The 11,609-nt window shown below is 33.4% G+C and overlaps 1 protein-coding gene across 1 annotated transcript in view; it reads right to left on the reverse strand.

Moving 5' to 3' along the window:
• The window catches only part of LOC136042909 (small subunit processome component 20 homolog), a 127,803-nt gene that overhangs the window by 13,276 nt on the left and 102,918 nt on the right, over positions 1-11,609 (reverse strand). Inside the window, exons 21-23 of the mRNA XM_065727837.1 lie at positions 9,733-10,010; positions 6,450-6,614; positions 1,705-1,875 (exon numbers count right to left, since the gene is read on the reverse strand). Of these exons, the coding sequence (XP_065583909.1) occupies positions 1,705-1,875; positions 6,450-6,614; positions 9,733-10,010 (614 nt within the window). The remainder of the gene's footprint in view (positions 1-1,704; positions 1,876-6,449; positions 6,615-9,732; positions 10,011-11,609) is intronic.

The following is an 11,609-nucleotide window of genomic DNA, read 5'->3' on the forward strand; positions in this document are numbered from 1 at the left end:
GATTTGTTGATTTGATTTAAAGGCTATATGAAATAATAAAACAAAAAAAGTTTTTTGAACAGAAAGTAAGAAGCAACATTAAAAATTAAAACAAACTGAAATTGAAACGTGTATGAAAGGGATTGCCCCCTCCTTAACACCTATCTCTTTACGCTAAAGTTTGTAGTACTTTTAAAAAATCTTATTTTGTTCTAATTAGAAAACCCTTGTGTTTCGGGAATCGTTCTTAAAGAATAGGGACAAAATTCAAACTTTCGCGTAAAGAGCGAGTGTTGAGGAGGGGGGAAGGGGGGAAATCCTTTATTCATGTAACAATTTCTGTTCGTTTTAAGTTTTAATGCTGCTCCTTACTTTCAGTTGAAAAAACTTGTTTTTTTTATTTAACTTCTGATCGTTTTAAGTAATGCAAAGAAATCTGGCCCCACTTCCACAGAGAAATCCCCCACCCACGGAAATATCCTCTATACAATTCAATCCTGGTGAAAATTTACCTCAGACTTTTTTCTATTTTAAAAATAAAAAAATAATGGTAATGATAATGAAATAATGTAAAAACGTAATAGAAAATAACATAAAAACAATAGTAGTCGGATAAATAATAATAGTGGCCCTTATAATTAAAGCCAACACGTTAAGCTAGCACAACAGAAAGAACTTTTATAATGGATTGGACATTTTTACTAGGAGACAAAAGCCCAAAAATGTACTTAAAGAACGAGACAGTAAAAAAAGCATTCCTTAATCAGATATGTGACGTTCTGCTTTTCAACTGCCCGGACTCTCTGTTTTTGCTCTATAAGGAAAATAAAAAAGTGAGAGCCATAAATTATTCAAATTAGCAACATCACCGGCCATTGCAACATAGATAAAAGGCAAGAATATAGATAAAAACTCTTCCTTGATATTTAATGAAGGTACAATTTTTGGCAAAAAATAAATTTTAGTTTAAAAAATACGTTTTGGTACTTACGAAAGTACCATAGATGTAGACGAAGTAATTTTCGTTGGAATGAGCCAGTAAACAGCTCTCTATGATTTCCAAGTGCCCCGCTAGCAGTAAAGAAAAAGGACACATCAGTACTACACAACCAAAAAAGTGATTTTTCTTGTTGTTAAAGTCAGGAAGCTCTAAGTAAGGCGGTACAGGGTTTTCGGCCATGGTGGTTCCAAAGGTATACTTTTTGTTTCAATCCGATGCCACTTTAAAGGGTTTCAGGCTCTTTTCTAAAATTCTCATAAATTTGTTTTCAAAATAACATTTTTACCATAAAGACTAATCGAGATAGTAGTTACCATTCCTGAATCAGCTACAAATGGCGGTTCGTTATCACTAGCCATTTTTTTAAGCACGCTTTTTCCTTTTTCGTTACTGTGAACCGTGGTTTGTCTTTACTAGGTTGCAGCTGCCGCTGTAGTGGTCGAAGGGTTATTAATCAATCTAGGTCGTAGACTGCGCCTAAGAGCTCTGGGGACCACTCACGGCCTTCGGATGATATTTTTTCACCCCAAGGTGAATGCAGGAAAGACCATATTATTCTGTACACAACTGTTTGTTTTCTACACTTCGCTTTTGTTAACACGAAAAAGAGACAAAGGGTACACATTTAATGAAGAGGCCACACAGAGCGAATATTACGGTAACAATTCAAAATTACATGTTATATATGTAACCGTGCTTTAGCACAAAAAAATAATAACTTTTACCTTATATGCAGAGACAACCATTTCAAACTGATCATTAGATGCAGTCCCCGCTCCTCCATGTTTATTCAGGATGATAAATATTGATCCAACGATTCTCTTGATATGTTTTTCAATAGATGGCAGAGGCAGGGAAAGAAGTTTGATAATACACTTTAACGATAACCCGACTTGCTACAATAAAGGAAGAAAACATAAAAATCTTTTAGACAAAACAAACAAAATTATACATCGATCATTTCTGGACGAAATTTCATCAGTATTTTCAAAGAAAGTAGTAGTTCATGTTAAACCGAAACTTTCAAAGAAACTTTCTTGAGAGCGATTTTTCCCTTTTGTAGGACATAAAAAATTGAAAACTTATATTGTTTTAATTGGAATACCATAATTTCCCTAAGTATTTGTGCTTTGATATTTGTTCTGAATGCCACTAAACATCGGTTCAAAATCTTTTTTAGCTTATAACACTAACAATAAAACACAACTAGTGAATAATCTGGGTAATTCAAATATCTTTCACCGTAATATTGTTTGAACCACATCGAACTTTTATCTATGATTTATTTTACCTGTCACATTTTTATAATATTATAATTAGATATTAATTAATGACGGATAAAAAGAAATATCCTTTTTACATATAAAATGGTGACGCAACACAAATCTGTAAAAATTTCTTGGCAAAATTAATTTTTCTGGCAGATCTGATCAAATCTGACCCTGATTTATTTTACAGTTACATTCAAATCTGTCGGAGGTTCGACATTAGACAAAAAAAGAGAAGAAAAAAAAGAAGAAAAAAAACCCATTAAAATAGCCATAAGAACTGTGATAAGATACACACATCAGAATACATTGGTTTCCAATGTTAGAAACATAACCAATTATCAATCACCTCCTCTATAAGAGACTCTTCTCCTCTTATCCTCATAATGTACTATCTACATCCTGATTATTTTGGAAGTACACAGAACACAAATAATTTGCATAAGAAAAATTGCCAACGCTTTAATAATTTGATCTTACGTCAGAAAAACCTACAGCTATTAATTCCAGCCGTTTTGTAGATACTATTTTGGGTTGTGACAAGTTCACTTGTGTGGGGCAATTTTATAGGGTCGCACCTTTATTCAAGTGCGGGTTTGTAGTAAGCATCAATTGAGGAAACTTTTCTTTTTTTCCGAAAAAAGTATATATATAAGGTGGTGTAATCTATTTCATTATTATATTTTTTTTTTCTTTTTCCTTTGGCTATTTTCTTTTGTCAAATCTTGTGATTACATTATAATATTTTTCAGTTAGATATCTTCCACTGTTGTTTTCCAAAAAATGATAAATAGGTAGGCCTAAATTCTCATAGAGCTAAGGAGTAGCAGTATGGAGAAACAGATTAGACGAGCAGTTCCTTATTCCTGTTATAACATAGTCCCAAACTAAATACTGATATTTAACGTGTAATTCTTATCTTTATTTGTTACATAATTTCTAGCTATCATTAAATAGCATAAAAAGGACAGCAAAATTCAAAAAACTACGGATACTAAAAAAAAGCAAAAAAACAAATGCCATTGTTGGTTAGGCATGATCTAATCTATACGTTAGGACAGAACGGCAAACAACTATAGAATATGACGTAAACTACCTTCACTAATATTACTTTTCCTGCGGCTACCGAGTGTTATTCATACAGAAATTTATCCAACTATCTTCACTGTCGTTTCGTTACTTATCGAAAACTTGTCATTGCTTCTTAAACGTAACTTTTCGTTACTTATCAGCGTTCTTACCACTTATGCGAGCATAAGTTTACGATCGCCTGTCGCATGTTTACGGTAAATTGAAAAGGCTGAAGCACTTTCAATTTCTTTGGCTCCATATATGGATATAAGTCGAAATCCGGATGTCCGGAGTCTGGAGGTCAAAGCTGGGAAGAGTCAACAGAAGGCACGTAAGTAAGCAAACAAGACAATCCACTTAATTTATAATGCATAAGTTTCTTTGACCTGTTGCCATATATAGTTCAAATGTTTTTAACCTTGTAAATTTAATCTACTACTACTGCTACTACCTCTAACAACTCACCACAGGATCAAGCCGCCTGAGGCCAACACAGTTTCGCACGATCCTCCTCCAACCTAATCTATTCAAGGCCTCCCTCTTTACACCTTCCCAGGAAGTTCCCATTTCCTTTAAATATTTATTTATGACATCCTCCCAACCCAAACGAGGACGACGTGCTTTCCGTGTAGCCCCAGACCGTTGGCCGAAAAGGACAATCTTCGGCAATCTGTCATCCCTCACCCGCAGAACGTGGCCTAGCCATCTCAACCTTTCTTTCGTTATAGCCCTAGAAAGCGGGATTGAACCACATTTTTCGTACAACCTACTGTTTGAAAAACGGTCAGTCAGCCGGGTACCCACGACAACCCGCAGGCAATTTCTCTGGAAAACATCAAGTAAATTTTCGTCTGCTTTTCGGGGCACACATGCTTCAGAGCCATATTTGACCACTGTCATCACTGTAGCTTCCAATATCCTAATCTTGGTTTGCAGAATTATCTCTCTATTCTTCAAAACTTTTTTTAACTGTGAAAAAACACCCTGAGCCTTAGCTATTCTACTTTTAACATCTTCACTGCTCCCACCGTCTTTACTAATAATACTACCAAGGTAAGTAAAGCTGCCAACCTGATCAATCTCAATAATTACGACACTCACTCTTGTCACCTTTCTTATACAGTGTTAATTAAGGTTTTCCTAAAATCATTACGTACTAACCATTTTTCAAAAATCATATTCATAATCTTCAGTAGCTTATTTATAACCTCAGAGCCACCACATTTAAGAAACTCACTTATCACACTATCAGCACCTGGAGCCTTATTATTTAAATCGGTAAATTTAATCAGTATTGGTGATCTGGGTTTTTATGAATTTTCTTTCAAATAAATATAGTTTTGATTCTTAATAGATCACATTTACCAATCTGATTTTAAAGGGGAGAAATATTTGTCCTAGGGGAGAAATATTTGTTGTGCTAGTGACATACGTTTGCTGGTGATAAGTCAGAAAATTATAGTTTCTGCAGTTCTGAAAGTGTTTAAAATGTATTGTATTTACCCGTTTTTTGTTGTTGTTGTGCTTTTTTTTGTGTTTGGTTGTCGTTTTCTTTAGACGAATTAATTAAAAAAATTGTTAGTTATCTTTTAATTATTATTTTCGTTAAAAAGGGCTCCCGGACGTGTAGTCGACATATTTGGATTTTTTCATAATTTAAAGTTTCGTTGTTGTTTCTTTAACTTTCGTTTTGTTCCATTGCTTTATTGAAATTAAACCCGTTTTTCTTCTCTCAATTTTTGTAAATGGGAAAGCAATGTAATCTAAGAAATTATTTACACTAATTAATTATCAAATTAATTATTTACAATTATTATCACCATTTACTTATCACTGTCCTTAATAATTGTTGAACGTTACTTGTCGTTACTTATCAATGGCCTTATCCAAGGAGGCTGAAACACACCCTAAGCATCCCATTTTATAAATTCATGATTTGTTCACTATTTTCAAAACCATAATTAGTGGTTTTTGTTAGACTACAGCACCCAGAAGATACAAAGAATGTATGTAATCGCAGTTGTGTTAAAAAAAAAACATCTAAATTACATTTCCAAATTTTAGTAGAGTACATTTTTTTGGCTTTCTCCTTGAGAAAGCTTTCGACAACTCCCAAGTATGGAGCCAATGGTGCTTAATTGACTTTTAGTCGTAGGTAACCCCCCCTCCCTTTCTCATAGGCGAGTCCGTTGGTCACCGCGATAATAGATGGTGTGCAATTATATGATGCTCTATAGCCGTTAGTTTTATTGGATACAATAATGTGTTTATAATATAGAAGTGGCAATAATAAAATAAAGTGGTAAATATGATATAAAGTGGTTATATAACGTGGTTATAATATAAATGGAGCCAATGGGACTAAAGTATATTTCCCCATTTTGAGTAGAATTTTGGAATTTTCCAGTTTTGAGTACTTTTTTTGGAAAGCACAGGAGATAACATCCCTGAGAAAGCTTTTGACAACTCTTAAGTATGAAGTACCCCCAATGGTGTACCTTCTTGACCTGGCACAACGGATCAACACTTGTGTGATTTGCTGCACCAGCAGCATAAGGAGCTTTGCCAATATAGCTTAGGATTGCCTAGAATTTCAATTGGAGACATGTGAAAGAAACTACCAGTTGGCGATATAGCTTAGGATTGCCTAGAATTTCAATTGGAGACATGTGAAAGAAACTACCAGTTGGCACTTGCTTTGTAACGGGACTTTTCAGCAAAGAAATGAAAGCTTGAGACGAACCCCAAGATTAAGAGACAGTGAATCTAATTTTTGGGGAAAAATCTGAGGGATGATTCGGGTTAGTTTTACTATTACCAAATTACTTGAATACAGGATTTTAATTTCGAATAGAAATTTTTACAATTTTTTGGATTCGAAAGGTAGTTTTTAATTTTGGGAGTAGAATTCAACTTTCATATTGTAAGTGCATTTTTGAATAAGACGAAATCTAATCACTCTACTGTTCTAATCCACTGATCGTACAATTCTTTACTCTAATATTTCAACAGCTCAGATTCGAAAAAAGAAGAAGGAAGTGAATCCTCTTTTGTATTACCACAGTACTAAGTAATAAAAAAGGGAAAAAATCAAAAAGACTAAAAAAGTTGAACAGTCAAAAGTTAGTTACCTTATTGTGTGGAGAAGCAAGTGATTCTGACAGAATAGAAACAAACGGATCGAGCATTCCTAGCAAGTGTTTGTCTTCGCTGTCAATATTCTCTTTTTTTAGCCTCAACTGTAATAATTGCAGAGCAAACTCTGTAATTATATGAGAATGGGTCTTCATCCCAATCTAAAAAATAATTAATCAAATAAAGAAAAAACTAAAATCAATAATAAGACCAACACGATTCTATAGTCGGGACTAAGGGCCAGTATATATTTCCCATAAAGTCAAATCGAGTAATTGTCGCATGTAAATATTTAAAACAAATTAACGATTACTAGGTTCAATAATAAATGTTAGCTAAAATAATTCAAATTTTGCACTAAAGGAGTACACTGTCAAATAAAAACCTATCTTGCACATTATCTAAAGCTTTACTCACGGCATACCGGATCAGACATTGAAGCAGCGAAAATACGTTTCAGAAATAATTAGCGAATTTTGAAAACAACGTTTGGTGGAGATCATTAGTTACTTAATTATTTTTTGACAAAGACTAAAAGAAGTCTGATGAAAACAGGCATGTAATTCTCATGATTTGCTTTGGCCACACCACTTGGTTTTGGTGACCGACCCCCTATCCCCGCAAATCCCCCTGCGGAAAATATTTTCCTTACCCCTCCCCCTCGAGGAGTATATAGAGAAATAGGAAATGATGGAGTGTAATAGAAAAAAAACCGAAAGATGCTTTTCTTTTCGTGAAAAAGACTATGTCAATAAAAAACGAGCAGAAATTAATTTTAAAACTTTTTTCCACAAAACAAGTTTGTCAAAGAAAAGTAAAGAACACCATAAATCCATAAATGAATAGAAATAAATTTGAATATTTTTCCCAGCTTAAAACTACCACAAATCGCCATCAATAAATAATTTAAACCGAAAACAAACAGAAATTACAATAAATAACCGGGTCAAACTCAAAACGAGCAAAAATTAACATGAGTAGGTTGACATCCCCCACGCAAACTCAAGACCAGAACATGATTTGCACTTAACTGAAAACAAAATACATTTTAAATGTTTTCACTTTTTTACTTAAATATATAAAGAAGCATTAAGACTTTAAGGAATAAATATCAAAACATGTATATTAAACTGAAAATCCACAGTTATTATTATTATTATTATTATTTTTTTTTTTTTGTTAAGTGCAAATTATGTTCTGGTCTTGAGAAGACATCAGGGTTATCAGCCCTACTTCTTTTGATTTTTGCTCGTTTTGAGTTTGACTAGGTTATCTATTGTAATATCTGTTTGTTTTGTGTCTCATTTATTTAATAATGTTGATATGTGGTAGTTTTACACTTGGAAGATAAGAATAACCAACTCGCAGAATTTGACAACGCTTTCGTCTCAAAAAACTTAAACAATAAGAACGTGTTGGTTCCCAAAGCCAACTACACTTTCAAAGAAAAGCCAAACCTTCTTAATTTTTTTTGTGCCAAATGTTTTTAGCTTAATTTTGATCATTTTTTTCGTCCACGTCTTTTTTTCCTTCTTCCTTTTATTTTTTAATTTGGCGCCCGCTACTGCCAAGAATTGCAAAAGTTCATACGGAATCTTTCCAGCAAAAATGAATTTGTGTTTTTTTTTTTAAGTTTTTAAGATATAATTATATAAGATATAAGATATATATAGATAGTTATATAATATATATAATTAAGATTATCTTCTAAAACAAAAATACAAGTCAAGTAAAATGCTTAAATTTTGATAGCCCAATTTTCCGCGGGGGAGGGGAGGGGGTATTTTTCTGGGGCATTTTCCGGGAGATGGGGTATTTTCCGGGGTGAGGGTATTTCCTGCGAGGGGTATTTTCCGCGGGGGGGATATTTTCCGGGTGTGGTATTTTCCAGGTGGAAGGGTAAACGTCTAGAACCCTTAGTTTTATACCCAAAAGATGGGTGACAGGCTTTAATCATTTCAAAATTAGTAAAACTCGGTTTTTGCAAGGCATATCCCGCAGATTAAGCAAAAATTGAGGCTCTAGGCCTTTGGACCAATTGCCCTCCCCCCTCCCCATAAAAATTTCAGAGCCTTTACAAGTTCCACAATACTTTTCGTGCTATTTTCATAGGATTCATTTGTCTTTTGTTGTTGTTCTTTTCTATTTTTTGACAATAAGGCACGGTATCAAATGCTCTCACTATCCTCACGTCTAAAAATGGAGGAAAACACATTTTTATTATTGCTTTTCCTCTTAAAGGGCATCCTCAGGCTATGGTGAAAGCTTAAGCTATGAAGCACACCTAAGGTTGAATTTAAGGGGGCATCTACTCTGAACTACCCTACGAAGAGCTTTGGAATCTTTCTTTGAGCCTTGCTTGTACTTCTACAACAAGCCTCAACATTTTTAAACACATAGCAATACTTAAAGATGGTTAAAAAAGCTAAAGTAAGCATTGTAGAAGCAAAAAAGTCATACAATTGAGGTGCGTAAGGCCTCCCCCCTCCTCCCCAAAAAAAACAATTATTCCACAACTCGTTAAAATCAATCTATAAATGAAGAAAATCTGAAGTACTTTTCAAGGGGACACAATTTTATCAGCCTATTTTCCTAGATCAGACAGAAGTCAAAATCATCAAAATTGCCACAAAACCAAATATAAAAAAGGTTGACCAAAATGTATGCATGGTTACTCTTATCCAAAAAGAAAGCAAAAAACCGAGTTTCGTCAAAATATGAGATCCATGGGTGTTACAGATCAGCTCATCTTATACTGAGTGACCTTGCCAAATCGCAAAATAGTTACTAAATAAAGCAAAAGAGAAAGTCAATGAATAAGCAAAAATGGAAGAGCCGTCCCTAGATCTCTTGGTTATTTGAATAACTTATTCGTTTCTAGTTACAAATGAAACACCAATACTGAACCAGAGACAACATTTATTCTTCGTTATCTGTCTAATCTTTTTTGCCTAATTACTTGGAATTTTTAGGAAGTTTCTTCGATTTCTTTTTTTATATTTTCTAATTCCACTTTCCGAACAACCGGACTTGAGCAAGCTGTCCTTGTGGACAGCTTTCTATAATTAGAAAACATATTAGCAAGATATATGCAACATATTAGCAAGCAAACATATAAACAATTAGCAAGCTGTCTTCATTTGCTATAATTAGAAATTATAGCAAAACTGCAGATTTATTAGCGTTTTTAACTACACCGAAAGAGTCCTTCGATGCCCTGCTCCCCTTTGAAGACTCAAACATATTAACCCCCCTGTAATCATTAAAATTTTTCTTTACCTTTGCGTTTTCCTTCCCTGTAGAACCAGCATTCTTCCTCTTTGGCTCTGGCTGAATGATAAATGAATCTGGCTTTTCAAAAATTGGTTTTTTCACTTCTTTGGTAGCTGCCTCTTTTGGAAACCATTGTGGAATACTCTCAGTGACTATACCGTGAACAAAGATCAATTCTGATTGGAAGGAAATGCTCTCATTGGTAGCCAATCCCGTTGCAATGTGATAGTAACAATCTTCAATTTTTCTAATTACCTTGTGAGACTTTGTGTTTATGAGTACATCTAAAATATGAAATGTTTTCTTTCTAAATTGCCACCTTGACAGAAAATGGGACAGAAAAGCTGTTTATCAGATTGATATTTACATTCGTGACTCTTTCAACGTGGGGGCCCTAATACGCACAACAAATTGTAAAGAATGCATTGCTTCTCCCCAAAAAGGGCCTAAAACTCTCAGTGACTATATGTTTTTATTGTTTTTTATGTGTTTTTTATATGTTTTTTATATGTTTTATTGAATTAACGACGTTTCTTCACAACTAACGTTCCTGCGTCGGCACTGCTGCCCGTTACTTCGACCTTGAGTTTTGTGCAACAAAGCTGAGGTCAAGCCCACAGCACCCACAGGACAAAAGATTTGCTACACCAGGACTCAAACCCTCGTGCCAGAGGACATAGGATTACAACTTTAGCATGCCATCCATTCGGTTAAGGTGTCCAAGGTTTAAAACTTTGTTTTTGAATGGAGTAAAGCGTATATATGTGAATTCAAGATTAAAGGGGCTAAAACGCAAAAAAACAAACGAGACAAGGTCTAAAAACAATTTGGTTAGCCCTTTTTTTTACTGGCCGGGGATCAGGATATTTCCGATGTTGTTTTCACCCTTGAGCTATTTTCAAACATCTTCAATATTTAATAGAATTCGGTTACTATTTTGCAGGTCGTTGTCTCATTTAATCAAATTACCAAGACATTTTTCAAGTCGAATTTTTTTCAATTCCAGTGAATTCAATTTTTTTACGACCTTATATCTTTTTACACCAAACCAATTAATTACATCTATGACTTGATAAAAGAATAATATGTTATAAAATATACAAACGCCGCCTCTTTAAATTGTAACCTCAAAGAGACAAAGAGAGTTTCGGTTACAATTAGCACAGAACGCTCTTTACTTACAGCTCAGACCAAGAACAGTTTGAAAAAAAATCGCTTCATGACTCTATTCGCATCTGTGTAGCAGTAACTAATTAAAATATACAGCTGCCAGATTACAGCACTGCCTTGGTGTAAAAATGTCAAGGGGTCACGATAATCGGTCAGAAACTACAAACCAACAAAGTCCTACCTAAAATGAATGCATAAAACGTTTCCATTCTGGCACTCAATATAGTGGCACTTGTGGCATATGATATATATATATATATATATATATATATATATATATATATATATATATATATATATATATATATATATATATATATATATATATATATATATATATATATATATATATATATATATATATATATATATATATATATATATATATATATAAATATATATATATATATATATATATATATATATATATATATATATATCTATCTATATATATAAAAATAAGTTGTCTGTCTGTCTGTGGATGGATCAGGTGACGTCACCTGAAAAAACTGGATCAGGTGACGTCAAAACTGAAAAAACTAAAAAAGGCAAAAACTACAAAAAAAACTAAAAACTAATAAAAAAAATAAAAAAGCTAAAAAACTAAAAAAACTAAAAAAAGGCAAAAACTACAAAAAAAACTAAAAACTAATAAAAAAGCTAAAAAACTAAAAAAACTAAAAAAAGGCAAAAACTACAAAAAAAACTAAAAA

Source organism: Artemia franciscana, chromosome 2 (genome assembly GCF_032884065.1).
Source record: "Artemia franciscana chromosome 2, ASM3288406v1, whole genome shotgun sequence".
Lineage (NCBI taxonomy): Eukaryota > Metazoa > Arthropoda > Branchiopoda > Anostraca > Artemiidae > Artemia > Artemia franciscana.